The sequence below is a fragment of the Lithobates pipiens genome, unplaced genomic scaffold (genome assembly GCF_037356315.1).
Source record: "Lithobates pipiens isolate NorthernLeopardFrog02 unplaced genomic scaffold, aLitPip1_a1.2 Scaffold_22, whole genome shotgun sequence".
NCBI classification, from domain to species: domain Eukaryota; kingdom Metazoa; phylum Chordata; class Amphibia; order Anura; family Ranidae; genus Lithobates; species Lithobates pipiens.
The window spans coordinates 37,510,217-37,530,681 of record NW_027507784.1 but is presented as its reverse complement, the minus strand read 5'-3'; the positions used below and the strand labels follow the sequence as shown (position 1 = coordinate 37,530,681).

The 20,465-nt window shown below is 49.5% G+C and overlaps 1 protein-coding gene across 3 annotated transcripts in view; it reads right to left on the bottom strand.

Moving 5' to 3' along the window:
* Positions 1–202: 202 nt before the first annotated feature.
* LOC143923576 (zymogen granule membrane protein 16-like) overlaps positions 203–20,465 on the bottom strand; it is a 36,833-nt gene continuing 16,570 nt past the window's right edge. For 2 of the 3 annotated variants that reach the window (XM_077447345.1, XM_077447346.1), the window contains exons 2-4: positions 19,926–19,972; positions 19,598–19,730; positions 203–656 (exon numbers count right to left, since the gene is read on the bottom strand). In XM_077447345.1, coding sequence (XP_077303471.1) covers positions 335–656; positions 19,598–19,730; positions 19,926–19,968 — 498 coding nt within the window. In that variant the 5' untranslated portion in view covers positions 19,969–19,972 and the 3' untranslated portion in view covers positions 203–334. The remainder of the gene's footprint in view (positions 657–19,597; positions 19,731–19,925; positions 19,973–20,465) is intronic. The other variant, XM_077447347.1, reaches the window with a different exon arrangement.

Sequence of the window (20,465 nt, the reverse complement as noted above, 5' to 3'; positions counted from 1 at the left end):
AGTTGGAATGTGTTTCTTGTTTGCAAGATTCTCAAAATAAAAAAAATTGCCAACTCAATATTGAACCCTACAGACTAAGACTGGGATGCCATTAAAATTTATGTGCGTGTAAAGGGAGGTGTCCCAATACTTTTGGTAATATAGTGTAGTTGACTATAGTTCTTTCAGAATTTTGTTTTAATATAAAAGAATCAGACAGGCATTGTAGCTGCAGATTTTATTATGAGGAGAGGATACACGGAATATTGGGAGCTGATACAGATGGGGGTAAGTTAGACAGATGACAGACAGGGGGCGATACTCTGTAGCTCAGGTCGGCACAGCGGTCTGGAAATTACTCCTCGCAGTGGTCGCAGTTGCTGTTGGGGTTGTCCCAGTGGAAGCCGATGGCGTTGATGCCGGTGCCGGAGCTTCCGCTGATGCATCTCAGGTAGGTGTCGGGGAACAGAGGGGAGCCGCTGAAGGCGGTTCCGATATCATTGCCGAAACTGAACACGCGCCCCTTGTTGGTGATGAATACCAGCTGGCGGATGCAAAAGGTATATTTCCCGTTTACCTGACTAATGTGCTCTCCGGGGTAAAGTAAAATTTCCTCCATATCCCCCGATGTGTCCCCAATGTACTCTGACCACTTCGCCCCATATCGCACCTGGATCCTGTGGAGGGAACAAACCCACGTCATTCTTCAGAAGAGAAATACAGAAAGAAGATCTAAAATTGTAACATAAGATAAATAATATGAATAAAACTGCCATAAGCCCCACGCCAGCCTCAGGTTACCTGGCAAAAAATAAAAACAAATGCCATGGCATCCGATTCCCATTACTGCCAGTGCCGCAGCTATTTCCCCCAAAAATCACAAGATTTATACATGGGTTTAACCCCTTCAATACCGGGCGATTTCACCCCCTTCCTGCCCAGGATCATTTTCAGCTTTCAGCGCTGTCACACTTTAAATGACAATTTTCTTTTTTTTTTTTTGAGACAGATAGAACTTTGCTTTGGTGGTATTCAATCACCACTGGGATTTCTGTGATTTTTTCTTTTTTGCTAAACAAATGAAAAAAAGCCTGAAGATTTTGAAAAAAAAAAAAAAAAAAGCCCTTTTTCATCATTTCTGTAATACAATTTTACAAATTTATAATTTTTCTTCTTCACTGATGGGCACAGATAAGGCACCACTGATGGGCACTGATAGGAGGCACTAATATGCTGCACTGGTGGCTACTGATTTTTACTGATGAGGCTCTTTTCAGCTACCCTGGACATGTTTTTCTAGTCTCATTATTGTAAATGACTTTACACATGTAACAATGAAATACACCAAATAAAACACAAATGCAAATATCAAAAAATTACAGAGCAGTTCCTCTATCGAAATGACATGTACTGTACATTCACCCTGTGTGAATGGGGCAAGATCAAATGCTCTTCAGTCTATTTTCTCTGCAATTCGAATGTGTGAATGGGGAAAATACCACATTATGGCCACTAGATGGTGATGAGGAGCACAATTATTTCTCAATAGTCATGTCATAGTCCTAAATCAGGGATCTCCAAACTACACCACATCTGGCCCTCTGCAAGGTCTTATCCGGCCCACTGCTAGGGTCAGTGAGTTATACTCAGTGTGTACTGATTGAGGATGCAGGTCAGCAGAGGTCACCCATGGTCTCCACTTCAACCCCCCCAACCCACACCCAGACTTTGTAAAGGGTGACTCTAATGGGGACCCTGATGTAAGGAGCATTATGATGGGGACTCTGGTATAAAGGGGGTCTCTGATGTGAGAAGTGCCCCGATGTAACATGGAACCCTGACTTAAGGGAGGACTCTAATGGGGACCTTGATGTAACATGGGACTCTAATGGGGACCCCAATGTAACAGGGAATTCTAATGGGTACCCTGACTTAAGAGTGGGCTCTAATACAATCCCTGATGTAAGGGGGACTCTAATGAAGACCCTGGCATAAAGGTGGACTCTGACAGGGACCCTGATGTAAGGGGGGACTCTAATGGGGATCCTGGTGTAAAGGGGGAGTCTAATGGGGATCCTGGTATAAAAGGGGAGTCTAATGGGGATCCTGATGTAAAGGTGGAGTCTGATGTGGACCCTGAAATAAGGGTGGACTCTTGAGGGAACCCTGATGTAAGGGGCACTCTAATAAGGATTCTGATTTAAGGGGGAGTCCAATGGGGACCCTGATGTAAAAGGCAATCTAATGGGGATTAGACATCCTCCAAAGGTCCCTCAAAATTTTTGGGGGACCTTTTCAGGGGTCTGTGGACCATTTCTTTATTTTAAATAGAAGCCATATGGGAAATGTAATTTGCCATCAGTCAAATTTTTTTTTTCCTTTGTACCTGTCACTGCTCCCAGCCCAGTGGAAGTTTTACATGTTGTTCTGCACTGGTACACATTCTCAGGGCACTGCCCCGAGCCAGAGTGGGCACAAGGCAGAGGCGGAAGTGGTAGAAGGGGCGGATGTCCTGGGCGGATACAATTTGCAGGAGGGGGAGGGGGCAGGGGAAGTGTCGGCAGTGTGTATCACAGAAATCACTAGCCGGTGCTGCTAATAGCTGTGCCTGTACTGTAGTCATCTGTACCTGTCTCTGTAACAATGTGCCAAGTACGCTCCGGCACCCGGCACAAACCTAGACAGAGACAGACCGCACCAGTCCTTCCCTGCCAGCACTTCACTCCCTCCTATGGAGACGCTTCGTATTCCCGTCCCGGCGGCGTGACGTCACTCGCGGCCAGAGGCGGGATGGGAGGAGCATAGAGGGCTGCTGCTGAAGCTGTGACCTGGGAGGTGGAGGTGCCGCCGAGGAGGAACTAGGTCAGCAAAGTGTGTATATGATTGCACCAAATTAAGCGCTAAACAGATGATTGCCAAATGCCATCTGCAGATTAACCACTTCCCACCCGGCCAATGCACATGTACGGCCGGGTGGGAGCCGTCTACTCCTGATAGGACGTTCAGGAACGTCCATCAGAAGTAGCGGGATCGCGCGCGCGCGTGCCCGCGCAGCGGCGCGATCCCGATGCGCCCGTGTCACCCGGACACGGCACATCTCAGATCGGCAGGAGGGCTCTGTGATTGGCCCTCCTGATCACATGACGGCCGTGTCCAATCACGGCCGTCATGTGATGTAAACAAACAGTCGGTTGCTAGGCAATCGGCTCCTCCTCTCCTCACACAGAAGTCATCGCTGAGGAGAGGAGAGCAGATCGCTGCAGCCGGCTGATGATCAGTGAGTATGAGCTGTTTTTTACAGCTTTTTACTCACTGATCACCAGTCTAGTGTACACACAAATCACCACACAGTAAACACACCACACAGTATAAACACAATGTCCCCACACATGTCCCCAAAACATACATGTCCCCAAATAATAAAAACACATGTCCCTAATAATAAAAACATGTCCCCCACATATGTCCCACTAAAATCACATGTCCCAATGATTATCTGCACACATATGTACGTGATCACCTGCACACATATGTACATGATCATTTGTGTAAATATGTCCGTGATCACACAAACCAATTATTATACACTTAACGGAATTTTTTTTACCAAAAACATGTAGCAGAATACATTTTGGCTTAAATTTATGACAAAATTTGATTTTATTGGATTTCTTTTAAAATAGAAAAAAGAAAATATTGTTTTTTTTCCCAAATTTCTGCTTTTTTGCGCTTATATCGCAAAAAAAAAAAAAAACGGAGTCGTGAATAAATACCACCAAAATAAAGCTCTATTTGTGCGAACAAAATGATAAAAATTTCATTTGGGTACAGTGTAGCATGACCGCGCAATTGTCACTGAAAGCGCTAGAGCGCTGAAAGCTGAAAATTGGGCTGGGAAGGAAGGGGGCGAAAGTGCCCTGTATTGAAGTGGTTAATAAATGAACTGTCTGGATCGGACGAGGGGGAAGGCTGAGGGGGATAATTACCAATGCTACCGTAGCACTACCCCCCCCCCCCCCCCCCGAAGGAGCCGCTGGGCTTACCGGTACCTCACCTACTCGCCTCTTCGTCTTAGCCCTTGTACACACGGTCAGACATTCCGACGGAAAATGTCCGATCAGACCATGTTGTCGGATAATCCGACCGTGTGTGGGCTCCATCGGACTGTTTCTGTCGGAATATCCGTCCGACAAAGTTTTAGAGCTGAGCCATAAAATTTTCTGACAACATGAGCCGATCGGACTTTGTCCGATCGTTTGTAGAGAATTCCGATCGGACAAAGTGCCACGCATGTTCAGATCAAATTCCTAGACCAAAGCTATTGGCTACTAGCCTGAATGTAGTCCCGTCGTAATGAAATAACGTCATCACGTTCTGAACGAACAGATTTTCTGACAACTTTGTCCGACCGTGTGTATGCAACACCAGTTTCGGACAAAATCCGACAGATTTTTTTGTCGGAATGTCCGACCGTGTGTACAAGGGCTTAGGGGGGTCCCGTTGGAAAGTAACCCAAATGATGATGAATCCGACACTTAGTACTTTTTGAAGATTTATTTAGGGGTAACACAAAGAAAGATAAAACACATTCCTTCAATAGAGGGTCAGAGGATAAAGGGGAGTTCAGGCACCTTGTAATTGTGGGTTAGAGGTATTAGTCAGATCCAGAGGACAAACAGCTCCACAGACTGGATCCAGAAATCACTGGATTGGCCCCTCTCACTTGTCCTAGCAGCCGATGAGATGCTCAACAAAGTCTCTGCCCCAGACTTGTCAATTGAACTTAGAAATCTTGAGAGTTTTAGAAGAACTACCATACAGTACCAGATTCTTTCAGCCGACCCGGCGATACTGTATGGACATTGATCCGGGTTGTGTCCTCAAACTGAGTTTCCAGGCTCCTCCAGAGACACTAGCCTTGCGCTAAGTCCTCCACTGGATCAGCAGGCCCCAAGACATTTCTGGGCCCACACTCTCAGTTGCAAAGCCTCAGGCCAGACGGCCCCCGAGGCGCAGACCATGCGACACAGACCCCAGGCCAGGAGGGCCATGAGGTCGGGATAGTGGACCCCGGAAAACGAACCACCAAAAATGGCGTCGGTACCTTAAATACCCTCTCCCAGAATGCACAGCAGGGAAACCACACCCACTGAGCCATTTCCGAGCAAGAGGTGGCATTAATGCATCCAGCTTGCTGCATTTCCGCACTTACCGATGGTGACAGCGACACCTATGGTCAAGTGGGAATCAGCGCAACCCAGCTGGACTGGTACAGAAACCAGAACTTTAAGAGAGAATTAGTCTGAGCTAAACTACAGATTCAGACAACTAAATTTGAAAAAATAATAGCGTCTAACCATCAGGAGCAGGGCGCTACACTACCTATTTTTAATTTTGGTAATATGCAGCATGGGGGGGTTAATGTACTGCCACTGGTCACTGATGCATTAGTGGCTGACCAGTGGCAGTACATTAACCCCCCCCCCCCCCCCCCCATGCTGCATATTACAGAAATTAAAAATAGCAATGGTAATTAACCCCCCCCAGCCTCCTTCCCTCCCAAATTCTGATCCAGACAGTTAATTTATTAATCTGCAGTAGGTTCATAAACAAACTGTCTGGATCCGATTGGGGGAGGGGAGGAGGCATCTGGCAGCAGGTGACGTTGGCAAGTGACATCTGGTTGGAAGCTAAACAGTGTGGACCTTCAGTGGAGAGTGACCAAGTTTTGCTTTTTGACTGCTGGTGATTGCTGGGTTGCATTTTTAGGTTATTTTTGGGGCTTTTCCTTGTATCTTTTTAACACTCTTTTCTGACACTTTTTAACCACTTGGGGGCGCGCATCGTGGTGATCGTTGTTTGCCGTGTGTCAGTCTGACCCCCCGCAACTACGATCTTGGTAAAGAGTCTCCGACGGAGACTCTTTACCACGTGATCAGCCATGTCCAATCACGGCTGATCACAGTGTAAATAGGAAGAGCCGTTGATCGGCTTTTCCTCACTCGCGTCTGTCAGACGTGAGTAGAGGAGAGCCGATCGGCTGCTCCTTTGACAGGGGGGGGGGTCTGTGTTGATCGATGATTAGTGCAGACCCCTCAGGATGCCCACACTGGACCACCAGGGATGTCCAGCACCAGGTATGCCACCCTAGACCACCAGGGATGCCCAGCACCAGGTATGCCACCCTAGACCACAATGGGTGCCAGTCAGTACCCACAATGGATGCCAGTCAGTGCCCACAATGGATGCCAATCAGTGCCCACAATGGGCATAACTGATTGGCATGTATTATTGTTTGGCACTGATTGGCATCCATCAGTACAATACTATACACTGTCACCTATCAGTGCCCATCCGTGCCACCTATCAGTGCCCATCCGTGCCTCCTATCAGTGCCCATCCATGCTCATCTGTGCCGCCTATCCGTGCCAATTTTTACCACCTATCAGTGCCACCTATCAGTGCCCATCAGTGCCACCTATCAGTGCCACATATCAGTGCCCATCAATGCCACCTCATCAGTGCCACTTCATTGGTGCCACCTCATCAGTGCAGCCCCATCAGTGAAGGAGAAAACTTACTTATTTACAAAGTTTTGAAACTGCAACAAAAAAAAAACATTTTTTTTTTCAAAATTTTCGGTCTCTTTTTATTTGTTTAGCAAAATATAAAAAATGCAGAGGTGATCAAATACCATCAAAATAAAGCTCTATTTGTGGGAAAAAAATGATAAAAATGTAATTTAGGTACAGTGTAGCACGACCGTGCAATTGTCATTCAAAATGCGACATCACTGATAGCTCAAAATTGGTCTAGGCAGGAAGGTGTTCAAGTGCCGGTATTGAAGTGGTTAAACAGCTTTTTTTTCTTTGCTTCCTTCAGCCTAACAATTAAGGGAAGTGGTTAATTAGTCACAAGTGCTTGAGGCCTATATAACCTTGTGCAGAACTCATTGTGAGCCCGCTCATCTTCGAGTCTGCTGGAACTCTGTCCAAGTGATGAGTTAAAACCAGAGTTGGTGGAACTGGTCTAAGTGGTGAGTTAAAGCCAGAGTTTAACCACTTTCAGACCGGACCATTTTGCTGGTAAATGACCAGAGGTCTTTTTACAATTTGGCACTGCGCTGCTTTAACTGGTAATTGCGCGGTCATGCAATGTTGTACCCAAACAAAATTTGCGTCTTTTTTTTTTTCCCCACAAATAGAGCTTTCTTTTAAAGGTATTTGACTGACTCTGCGATTTTTATTTTTTGCGATATAAACGTAAAAAGACCGCAAATTTTGAAAAAAAATGATATTTTCTACTTTTTGTTATTAGAAAAATCCAATAAACTCAATTTTAGTCATACATTTAGGCCAAAATGTATTCAGCCACATGTCTTTGGTAAAAAATAAAGTCAATAACTGTATATTTATTGGTTTGCGCAAAAGTTGTCACATCTACAAACTAAGGTACGTTTTCTGGAATTTACGCAGCTTTTAGTTTATGACTGCCTATCTCATTTCTTGAGGTGCTAAAATGGCAGGGCAGTACAAACCCCCCCCCCAAATGACCCCATTTTGGAAAGTAGACACCCCAAGGAAATTGATAAGAGGCATGTTGAGCCCATTGAATATTTTATTTTTTTGCCTTAAGCGATTGAATAATGACAAAAAAAATTATATTTTTTACACAAAGTTGTCACTAAATGATATATTGCTCACACATGCCATGGTTATATGTGGAATTGCACCCCAAAATACATTCTGCTGCTTCTCCTGAGTACGGGGATACCACATGTGGTCGACTTTTTGGAAGCCTAGCCATGTACGGGCCCCCGAAAGCCAAGAACCGCCTTCAGGCTTTCTAAGGGCGTACATTTTTGACTTCACTCCTCACTACCTATCACAGTTTTGAAGGCCATAAAATGCCAAGATGGCACAAAACCCCCACAAATGACCCCATTTTAGAAAGTAGACACCCCAAGCTATTTGCTGAGAGGCATGTTGAGTCCATGGAATATTTTATATTTTGCCATAAGTTGCAGGAAAATTACAAACTTTTTTTTTTTCACAAAGTTGTCACTAAATGATATATTGCTCACACATGCTATGGGCATATGTGAAATGACACCCCAAAATAAATTTTGCTGCTTCTCCTGAGTACGGGGATACCACATATGTGGGACTTTTTGGGAGCCTAGCCGCGTACGGGGCCCCGAAAACCAAGCACCGCCTTCAGGATTTCTAAGGGTGTAAATTTTTGATTTTACTCCTCACTACCTATCGCAGTTTTGAAGGCCATAAAATGCCAAGATGGCACAAACCCCCCCCCCCAAATGACCCCATTTTGGAAAGTAGACACCCCTAAATTTAAGGGTACACTAGTGAGACTCACAGGTAAAAAAGCACCTAGGCTGTCAGCGACTGTATCAAAACGCTACAAAAAAACTGTTAGCGATCGCAGGGATCAGGCCTGACTCTGCGAACGCTGCAGTTATGTGTGTTGTGTTTTGTAAGTGACAGTGATCGATCGATACTGCACTTGGGTGGGCTGCTAAACGCAGGTGCTAGCAGGTATCTGGGCTGATCCTGCTAACAATGCGTTTTGGGAAACCTAAACTGCTGGCGACGCTAATATAGATCTGATCAGATACTATATTACTAAGGGAGGTGTATGCTTTGTGCGTGGGTGTTAGCGGTACTGGCACTAACCTGACGCTGCCTGGGGCGACGCAGACCTTATCTGACCCTCAAACTTATATCACCCGCCGGGTGATCAGGGGGTTAAACCTTTATTAGGTAATAAATGGCGGGTGCCCTGAAACTATAAAAAAATAACTAACCAACCAGCGTCACCTGTAACAGTTATATGGTGATCACTGGTGAAAGGGTTAACTAGGGGGCAATCAGGGGGCTTTATGCGGTAGTATATGGGGGTCCCTGGCGCTATAAAAAGCTGCGGCGAACCTAAATACCTACCTGCCTAACTAGCGTCACCTGTGACACTAATACAGCGATCAGAAAAACGATCGCTTATTAGGCTGGGTTCACACTGGAGTGATGCGGGAACGCCACGATTCTGCGGCGGGTTCCCGCATCACACTGCCCTATGCGAACTGCTGGGAGTGTCAGTGAAATGTTAATGACACCCCCAGATCAGTTTGCATATCGCAGTGCGATCTGCAAACTCGGACAGGAATCGGATCGCATGGTGTGAACAACCATGCGATCCGATTCTGCTGCAGACCAAAAAAAGGGTCCCGTGCGAGTTTGCGGCGGGTGCGGCGCGAATTCAGCCATACTATGTGTATGGCTGAACTCGAATCGCACAGAGATCGGATGTGATTTGCACTGCAGTGCGGTGCGAATCACATCCGTTCTCATAAACCGCTGCAATGTGAACCCAGCCTTAGTGACACTGGTGACGGGGGGTGATCACGGGGTTAAACCTTTATTGGGGGGGTTGGGGGGGTACCTTAGAACTAAAGGGGGCTAACCCTAACTGCCCTAACAGTTATTACAGTCACAAATGACACCAATGCAAAAAAATAAATAAAATGCAATTGGTGTCACTGTGACTGGGGGTGCAGGGGTGATTGGGGGAGGTTATCGGGGGGTGAAGGGGGGGTGTGAGTGTGCCTGGCATGTTCTACTGTGTAGTGTAGTGTTGGTGCAACTCACCGATCATCTCTCCTCGGTGCCGGAACGAAAAATACCGACACGGAGGAGAGATTACATCACTTCCTCTACCTGCGTTTACATTACAGGAGAGGAAGTGATGTCATGCTGCACTTCCATTCGTCAGGAGCGATCGCGAGGGGGTGGCCATGAATGAATGGCCGCCCCCTCATCCCGGATCGCTCCTGAACGGATTCCGACCGCCGCTGGCACCGGGGGGGGGGCCCGATCGGGCCCCCCACCCGCGGGAAGGCAGGGACGTACAGGTACGCCCATATGCCTGCCCGTGCCATTCTGTCAACGTACATCGTCGTGCAGCGGTCGGCAACTGGTTAAAACAGGACATTATAACAGGGGTCATAGTAAATATGTAGTGTGAGTACCCGAGTGTTGTCTGAGTAGTGTGTGTGGATCGTTAGTACTTGTGTTTTGTGTACTATATACTTGTGTGTTGTGAGTGCATGTAGTTCTGCGAGTGGATGTAGTTCTGTCAGCGGTCTGCAAGTGCACATAGCTCTGCGAGTACTTGTGTATTGTCTTGTTGAGTGCCTGTGTATTGTCTTGTTGAGTTCCTGTGTATTGTCTTGTTGAGTACCTGTGTATTGTCTTGTTGAGTACCTGTGTATTGTCTTGTTGAGTATTAGTGTCAGGAAGCTAGTTGTTAGGTAATTTGGACGGTATAATCCCCAATCCTCATTAAATTGAATAGGTACGATGCCCGGCGGGTGTGGAGAGGCGACTTGTTGTACATCTTGCGGCATGTATGTGTTCCTTGATCATCCAATCAAGGGTGAATACTGCTGTGCAAAATGTAAGCGCATTGTTTCCTTGGAATCCAGGTTCTGAATCTGGGGAAACAACTGTCAACACTGAGAAGTCCCTCCATACTATAGGAGAGCCAGGAACGTACACAGCAGGGGCCAGCACAGAGGCGGGTGGAGACAAAAGGTGCAGGCACTAGCAAAGAGTAGATGGGTGACAGTCAGGAAGGGTAGAGGGGGAAGTCTAAGGGAGGCCCATCCAGGGCTGGAGCATCCCAATAAGTACGCTCCATTGAGTGACATTGGTAAAACCAGTCAGGGACCAGCACTGCTGGAGCTGAGGGACTCTCCTAGCTGCCGGGGGAAGAACTCCTCCGATGAGAGTTGGGGAGGGAAAGACAGATTCTGGTGATAGGGAACTCAATTCTTAGAAGGACAGAGAGGCCAATCTGTAACAAAGACCTGAAGCGCCGAACAGTATTTTGTCTACCAGGCGCTCGGGTTCGACACTTCACGGATCTGGTGGACAGATTACTGGGAGGGACTGGGGAAGACCCGGCTGCCATGGTGCACGTTGGCACCAATGACAAAGTCAGATGCAGATGGAGTGTCCTAAAGAATGATTTTAGGGACTTGGGAGCTAAATTGAGGAAAAAGACCTCCAAGGTAGTATTCTCAGGAATATTACCGGTACATCGAGCCACACCAGAAAGGCAGAGGGAGATTAGGGAAGTAAACAAGTGGCTGAAGAGTTGGTGTAGTAAGGAGGGTTTGGGTTCCTGGAGGACTGGGCTGACTTCTCAGTCAATAACCAGTACTTGACCAGTGTAGCCCAAATGTCTCCTTCACTTTCACCCTGTTAACCATTTATATTCCACCCATTCATTACCCCTTATAACGATGAGACCACAACTTTCTTTGGAGTAAAATGGCCACAACAGCCTTTATTAACACAACCAAAATAACTCACTCCAAAAAAAAATATATATATATATATATATATATATATATATATATATATATATATATACACAGTTGAATTCTGCTGCCTACCAAGAGATCCTGAAGGAGAATGTCCGACCATCTGTTCGTGTACTCAAGCTGAAACGAACTTGGGTTCTGCAGCAGGACAATGATCCTAAACACACCAGCAAGTCCACCACCGAATGGCTGAAGAAAAACAAAATGAAGACTTTGGAGTGGCCTAGCCAAAGTCCTGACCTGAATCCTATTGAGATGTTGTGGTATGACCTTAAAAAGGCCGTTCATGCTCGAAAACCCTCTAATGTAACTGAATTAGGACAATTCTGCAAAGATGAGTGGGCCAAAATTCCACCAGGACGCTGTAAAAGCCTCATTGCACGTTATCGCAAACGCTTGGTTGCAGTTGTTGCTGCTAAGGGTGGCCCAACCAGTTATTAGGTTTAGGGGGCAATCACTTTTTCACACAGGGCCATGATGGTTTGGATTTTTTTTCACCTTTAATAATAAACACCTTCATTTACAAATTGCATTTTGTGTTTACTTGTGTTGTCCTTGACTATTGTTTAAATTGGTTTGATGTTCCGAAACACTTAAGTGTGACAAACATGCAAAGGAACAGGAAATGAGGAAGGGGGCAAACACTTTTTCACACCACTGTATATGCAACCATTAAATATAACCACAACAACATAACTAATTTGTTAAACCCAGTCTGGTGATCTCTGACGGTGACCCAATTTTATCACATAACACCAACTCACTGCGGTACCTTTTAACATAATAGGCCTCCAGCTGTGACCGCTCGGAGACAACCCCTTCCTGCAGTAAAACCATCCCAGTATTCCATCCACCATTCTGGAATACACCGGAGGGGCCCGTAGTATCAATGAGCCCCCCACCCCTTTCAGATCACCTCTGTTTTACCGCCACCGTCAAAGACCACCAGAAAGATACCGCCACAGCCGAAAGGCCTTTAAAAAATTTCTGAACACTTACAGAAACTGAAACCTAGACAGGTAGGACCCATCCTCATGCTTCAGGAATGGCCCTGCCCTCCCAGTTCTAAACTTCTGATACTCACGTACTGCATCCACTGGGCAAACCCTGGACATAAATCAAACAGCAACACCTCCACTCCTTTTCCTTGTTGATCAGTTTTCGATCTCCGCAACCACGGACACACCCTATCAAACCCTGCCCGCACGTCTTGATCAAACATTCCCCCTGGCACCCTCTTTGATGGGCTGACCAACTCCCCTATCCGAAACGCCCCATAGAATGCCAATGAAAACGCTGCCATAAACAGCAAAGCCTCATAGCGCGATCCGCAAATAGATTCTCAAACGTGACCGAGCGTCTCGCATCCTTCCGCTTATGCTGTTTCCGATAACCCTTCAGCACTTGCGGCACCCAAAAATCCTTCGTCCAGTCCTCCGACCCCAACAATTTAAAAAGAAATGACAAACCCGCCAATTTCCGATCAATTGACGCAGCAGAAAGCCCACTTTCCATATTCCTAGTCACGAAGTACAGCACCAGCAAACGCATTTCAGCCCCACTTTCGTCTGCCTCTGCACCAATCCCGCCATTCTTTCCATACCTTCAAGTATGCCGTCCAAGTGGACTCACTTATGGACTGCCGTATCCATCCTGTGGTGACTCCAAGGGCATCGCCCAGATCCACTCCGGGCAAGGAACCCCCTCCACCTCCGCACCAGGCGCCAGCTCCCTGAACTTGTCCTACTGAAAACAAGACAGGGAATCGGCCAATGAGTTGTCAACCCCCGGAATGTGAATGGCATACATAGAAACGTTCAACCGCAACCACCTAAGCACCGGCTGCCTCAATACTCGTATGACCGGTGGCGATGAGGCTGAAATGCGATTAACGACCTGCATCATTCCCATGTTATTGCAGTTTATCCTCAGCTTCAAGTTTCTGAATTATTCCCCCCAAAGTTCCATGGCCAGCTCCACCGGAAAAGTTCCAGCAGCACCAAGTTCCCAAGGAAACCTGCCCTCTCCCAAGACTGCGGCTACGGTTCCGCTCTCCACTTGCCCTGAAAAAACGCTCCATAGCCTGTTGACCCCGCTGCATCAGTGACCAATTCCACATCAAAATTGCTCACCAGTCCGGACATCCACACTGCCATTGTACGAGGATAGGAAATCGTGCCAAACACTCAAGTCCCCCTATGTTTCTTTCGTCAAGCGAATGAAGTGAGTAGGGGCTTTTACCCCTGCTGTGGCTGCCCGCTGTGACATGCCCCATTGAGATAATGCTGCAAGCAAAATTCAGTTTCCTCCGCAATGACTGCAAGGTCCTCAGCTGTACCTTCCTCCGTCCCTGGATCTCCAGAATCTCCCCCTGTAAGTCCTCCAGCTTGGCTTTTGGCAACCGGCACTCCATGGCCCCAGAGTCTATCACTATCCCTAGAAAACTCAGTTCCGACGCCAGGCCCTCTGTTTTTTCGGCCGCCAATGGCACCCCGAAAATGCTTGCGATGTGCTGCAACGTGGAAAGAAGAATCGCACACACAACGGAAGCAGGGGCGCCTATGCACAGAGTCATCCAGATAGTGTATGACTGACTCCAGACCCAATGCATCTCTAACCACCCACTCCAGAAAAGAGCTAAAGCTTCAAACATTGAACACGAAATGGAGTAATCCACGGGCAAACACTTATCCACGTAAAACTGCTCTCGCCAGTGGCATCCCAGCAGCCAGAAGCTGTCTGGGTGCACTGGAAGCAATCAAAACGCTGATTCAATGTCCGCCTTTGCCATGAGCGCCCTCCCTCCCATAGCGTTGCACCCATCTGACTGCCACGTCAAATGAAGTGTAGGATAACGTGCACGCCTCCAGGTCAATGAAATCATTGACGGAGTCACCTTTTGGGAAGGACAAGTGGTGTATCAGACAAAATTTATTGGGTTCCTTCTTGGGGACCACCCCCAACGGAGACACCACTAAGTCTCGCCAAGGCCTTTCCGCAAACGGCCCTCCCATACGCCCCATATCCACCTCTTTCCCCAATTTTTTCATCCACCACCCCAGGATGCTGCAAAGCCGATTTTAGGTTCCTCGCCACCGGCAGGACCACCGCCAGTGCACCAGGTGTCCTAAAACCCTCCCGAAAACCCGAAGCCAATAACCACGCCGCTGCCCTGTCTGGATACTTGCTTGTGACGGTGACGGTGGTATATGACCTGTTGCTCTGAGCCCTGGGCTGATAATTAATACAGGGCTCTTTACAGAGGGAATGATCACTTTTTTTCTTTTCCCTGCAAAGGAAAAAGAACAAATCGATCTGCAGTAGAAAGCAGCACACACGGGCAGGGCCGGACTGGCCTACTGGGATACCAGGAGATTTCCCGGTAGCCCGCCTGCCCTGGGGCCGCTTTTACTTGCGGCTGCATTTGTGATTTCTACTGCGGATCACAGCGCTGGCTGGCTCTGTGTTCGGCGGCCGCTCTGTAACACGGCCCCGCCCCCCCAGACCTGCTCATGTGAAAGTAGATAGAATCAACGTTCCGCCTATCACACAAGGCGGTCTGGGGGGGCGGGGCCGTGTTACAGAGTGGCCGCCGAACACAGAGCCAGCCAGCGCTGTGATCAAGAGGATGAGATGCCGCCCGTACAGCCCGCCCTGTATGCCTGGATAGGAGGATCAGCAGGGGGATCGGCATATAGAGGAAATGAGCTTTCTATATTCCTCCATGCAGTCGCTGAATGCTTGCAGGAGGGAAAGGAGGAGAATCAAGCATTCAGCGGCTGCATGGAGGAATATAGAAAGATCATTTCCTCTATAAGCAGCCCCCCCGCCGATCCTCCTATACAACTTATTTTACTGCCCCCTCCCCCAGTTCACCTTGTGCTCCCTGCGCCCCCCAGTGCTCTTCTCCCCACCACACTCTCCAGCCCCCCCCCCACAGTTCTCTCCACCCCTGTTTTTTCTGCCCCCCCTTTCCAGCTCTCCCCATCCTTCTCTAGCCACCATCCCAGTGCTCTCCACTCCCCCCAGTGCTCTCCACTCCCCCCAGTGCTCTCCACTCCCCCCAGTGCTTTCACCCCCCCAGTGCTCTCCCCACCTGTTCTCCCCCCAGTGCTCTCCACTCCTCTCAGTGCTCCCCTCCTCTGTTCTTCCCCCCCTAGTGCTCTCCCCCCCCCCCTAGTGCTCTCCCCCGCCCCATCCTGTTCTCGCCCCCCCAGTGCTCTTCTCCCCCCCCCAGTGCTCCCCCCTGTTCTCCCCCCCAGTGCTGTGCTCTCCCCCCCTGTTCTCCCCCCATCAGTGCTCTCCACTCCCCCCAGTGCCCCCCTGTTCTCCCACCCAGTGCTCTCCACTCCCCCCAGTGCTCTCCCCCTCTTGCTCCCCCGGTGCTCTCCACTCCCCCCAGCGCTCTCCCCCCCTGTTTTTCCCCCCCAGTGCTCTCCACTCCCCACAGTGCTCTCCCCCCCTGTCCCCCCCAGTGCTCTTCACTCCCCCCATTCTCCCCCCACCAGTGCTCTCTATTCCCCCCCAGTGCTCCCCCCTGTTCTTCCCCCTCAGTGCTCTCCACTCCCCCAGTGCTCCCCCCTGTACCCCCCCCCCCCCCCCAGTGCTCGCCACCCCCCCAGTGCTCTCCCCCAGGGGTCAAGTCCTGGGAAAAAAGTGTGGGAACTCCCACCCAAGATCCACTCCCCCACCAAAAAAATAAAAAATGATACGCTCATATGCACAAACACTTCAAAAGTGGTATTTTTCATCCAATTTTCGTATCGTGTGCATGAAGCTTAACTGTTAAAACAAAACAATCCTCAATAAACATAAATACAGTAATTCTCTGAATAATCAGCATTCATTCATTGTGCTTCCATGCAAATGTGAACATCATGTTCTGATCTTTATTGGGGAATGTTATTTTGTATATAGAGTGTTTATGTGGTGAGTTTACACTTTTCATTGAACAGAGTTTGGATAACACAGGGTTAAACGGAAAGGTGATAAATGAAGTGCACATTATCTGGACAGAATGCTTGGGGAGATAGTGATGTGTTCCTGCTTAGGAGATGTATGTTAGGTTGGGGGGGCTGCAAACTCTGCAGGGGCTCCAACACACACTCGCTGCTATTCCAACCCTTCACATATTTCCACATAAACTTCCCTCCTGGCATTAAACTTTGCCAGGTATTGTGCTCGGCTTACCACCCCAAACTGATGTTCCTCCCTCAGCTCACCTCTCTCCCTGCATGTCCTGTGAGCAGAATAGCTGTGCTCCTCCTCCTCTGGGTTCTCTCATCATATGGCAATGGAAGATAGAGGAGGGGGGATTCAGTGGAACGCACAGAGCAAGTATGCAGGAGACTGGGGGGGGGGGGGGGGAGGAGGATGAGGAGACAGAAAATCAGGAGGGCCCGGCGGGGAGGAGCGCATCACGAGAGGTCTGACTAAATCCAATCTCTTAGCAGCAGGGACCTGATCTACCCGTCAGCTAGCTGTGATTGACAGGTAGATCGAAGTGGAAGCTGTCATGGGGCCCCCTACTGGCAATGCCTGAATGGTCAGTCCACCCCTGGTGTGCGGCACTTACTATTGCGAGCTGTGTCAGCGGCTGCTGGTGTAGCACCTGCCACACAGCTCACATACTTCAAAGTCTTGCAGGAACTGAGTCCCTGTTGTGGAAAAAGTACAGGAACTCCGTTCCCATGTGTTGCCGCAGGACTTGAGCCCTGCTCTCCCCCCCCTGTTCTCCTTCCCCCCCCAGTGCTCCCCCCCCAGTGCTCTTCACTCCCCCCAGTGATCTCCCCCCTGTTCTACCCCCCAGTACTCTACATTCCATCAGTGCTTTCCCCCCCCCTGTTCTTCCCCGTTGTGCTCTCCACTCCCCCCAGTGCGCTCCCCCTGTTCTTCCCTCCCAGTGCTCTTCACTCCCCCAGTGCTCTCCCCCCTGTTCTATCCCCCCAGTGCTCTACACTCCCCCTTGTTCTTCCCCCCCCCCCCCCCCAGTGCTCTTCACTCCCCTCAGTGCTCTCTCCCCCTTGTTCTTCCCCCCTGTTCTCCCCCCCCCCCAGTGCTCTCCACTCCCCCCAGTACTCTCCCCGCCATTCTTTCTCACCCCCCCCCAGTGCTCTCCAACTCTCCCCAACACTCTCCAGCCCCCACGCCAGTGCTCCCCAGCCCCCCATTCTCCCCACCCCTGTTCTTTCTGGCCCCCTGGTGCTCTCAAGCTCCACCCATCGCTCTCCAGCCCCCCAGTGCTCTCTACCCCTGTTCTCCTTCCCCCCCCAGTGATCTCCCCCCTGTTCTACCCCCCAGTACTCTACACTCCCCCCAGTGCTTTCCCCCGTTCTCCTCCCCCCGGTGGTGCTCTCCACTCCCCCCAGTGCTCCCCATGTTCTTCCCCCCCCCCCAGTGCTCTCCCCCCTGTTCTACCCCACCCCAGTGCTCTACACTCCCCCTTGTTCTTTCACTCCCCTCAGTGCTCTCTCCCCTTGTTCTTTTTGTTCTTCCCCCCTGTTCTCCCCCCCGTTCTCTCACCCCCCCCCAGTGCTCTCCAACTCTCTCCAACACTCTCCAGCCCCCACGCCAGTGCTCTCCAGCCCCTCATTCTCCTCACCCCCGTTCTTTCTGGCCTCCTGGTGCTCTCAAGCTCCACCCATCGCTCTCCAGCCCCCCAGTGCTCTCTACCCCTCCCCGTGCTCTCCACTCCTGTTCTTTTTGGCTTCCCCCAGCACTCCCCACCCCTGTACTCTCCACTCCCCCTGCATTTTGCCCCGACCCATGTGCTCTCCAACCCCGCCAGTGCTCTCCAACTCCCATAATGCTCTCCAGTCCCCCATGCTTTTCCCCCTGTTCTTTCTGGCCCCCACTGGTGCTCAGAAGCTCCCCCCCATTGCTCTCCACTCCCCCCTACTCTTTGTACCCCCCCAGTACTCTCCAGCCCCCGTGCTCTCCACCCCTGTTTTTCTGCCCCCCCCGTGCTCTTCTTCACCCCACACTCTTAGCCCCCTCAGTGCTCTCAGCCTACCGTGCTCTCCACCCCTGTTCTTTTTGTCCCCCCCAGTACTCTCAGGTTCCCCCCCCCAGCGCTCTCTGCTCCCCACCCCTGTGATCTCCACTACCCCCTGCTCTTTGCCCCCACCCATGTGTCCTCCAACCCCACCAGTACTCTCTGCTCCACCTTCTCTCCAGCTCCCACCCAGTTCTCTCCACTTCCCCAGAACCAGAGGACAGGCTGACTGGGGCCGGAAAATTGGGACGGCTGAAGGTGCAGGTGGCCAGGGACCACTCCATCTCACAGCAAACAGATCCTCTGGAAGGAGCACCGTCCCCATCCAAAATGAGAACAGACCCTGCCTGCTGCTGGCCGTCATGGATATCCTGCTGGCATGCAAGGTACCGTACCGAGCATCAACAGCACACCTTCCCACAGACAGGGACTGCAGACTGGGACATGGGCCACAGGAGGGGCTGCATTCATGGGCACAGTGAGACTGCATTCACAGCACAGTAAAGCTGCATTTGATGGGCACAGTGAGGCTGCAATGGTGGGCACAGTGAGACTGCATTCACGGGCAGAGTAAAGCTGCATTTGGTGGGCACCCATCCCCCCTATCTTAGTGTATTTCTTTCTGTGGAAGGTGGTCAGCCCCCCCACGTTCTGAGTTCCTGGGGTCCCCCTTGATGATTGTCCACTTACCATTTTTAACTGGAAATATATATATATATATATATATATATATATCCCTATGTGATTTCATATCTATATATAATACACTCTTCATCAAATGTGCTTTAAAATGTATGGTTTTCCCTTTCATGAACAAGAAAATATTGACGTTATGCTGTTGGGCTGGTATAATAATGCTGTGGGGCTGGTATGAATTTTTTTCCAGGGCTGGTTTTTATTCCCAGTCCGGCCCTGCACACAGGAAACATAGTTGATTACCACTGACACTAACTCTTTCTTTACACCCGGGGGGGGGGGTGCACAGTTTGCCATCTTCGTCCTGGGCATCGAATGACCTTGTCCCGGCACTGCCCTGAGACAGATTTGGCTCCCATTGGGTTCAGCATCTGAACTTCTTTGAAGTTTGCCAAACTCTGTTCTCTAAACCCGGAGCAGCTGAGCTCAGTGATAATAGAGAATAGGGACAGACACTGGGAATCCCCCCAATATACACATGTATTAGTATGAAGCAAGAAAAGGAAAACCTGTGCCGTGTGTCTCACCCGGTGATGTAGTGACGGTCGCTACGAACTCTCAGGGCTGTGATTTGTCCATCCAGTTGGTTTCCAGAGTGTGAAAATCGCTTTCCGCCCGTACCGCCATATTCACCGGAGTACGAGAAGCTGCTCTGCTGAGCTGAGGAATTAAGGAGGCAAAACAGCTGTGGAGTGACATCACCACTCTCCAGATATAAGATATACTATAGAAGAGTGACATCGCTATTTTCTATATATAATATATTATACAGGAGTGACATCACCACTCTCCAGATATAAGATATATGGTGACATGAGATGTGAATCTATCAGATGAAAGAAGAGGATCTCTTACCTGCAGTGATGGCGCACACACTGACAAGGATCCACAGCAACATTCTGCTATAAAACAAAATTGACATTATTATATAATATATATGCAGCAGAGCATTGCACCTCAAATACCGCACAGCACTATCCCTAATACTGAAAGTATTGCCCCCCAAATACTGCACAACACTGTCCCCAGTCCTGCAGAGCATCGCACCTCAAATAGTGCTGAGAATTGTCCTCAGTAGTGCAGAGCATTGTAGCTTCAATATTGCACAACACTATCCCTAATACTGCACAGCACCGCCCCAGTCCTGCAGAGCATCGCACCTCAAATGCTGCACAGCACCGCCCCCAGTCCTGCAGAGCATCGCACCTCAAACACTGCACAGCACCGCCCCCAGTCCTGCAGAGCATCGCACCTCAAACACTGCACAGCACTGCCCCCAGTCCTGCAGAGCATCGCACCTCAAACACTGCACAGCACTGCCCCCAGTCCTGCAGAGCATCGCACCTCAAACACCGCACAGCACCGCCCCCCGGTACGAAGAAGAAGAAAAAGATT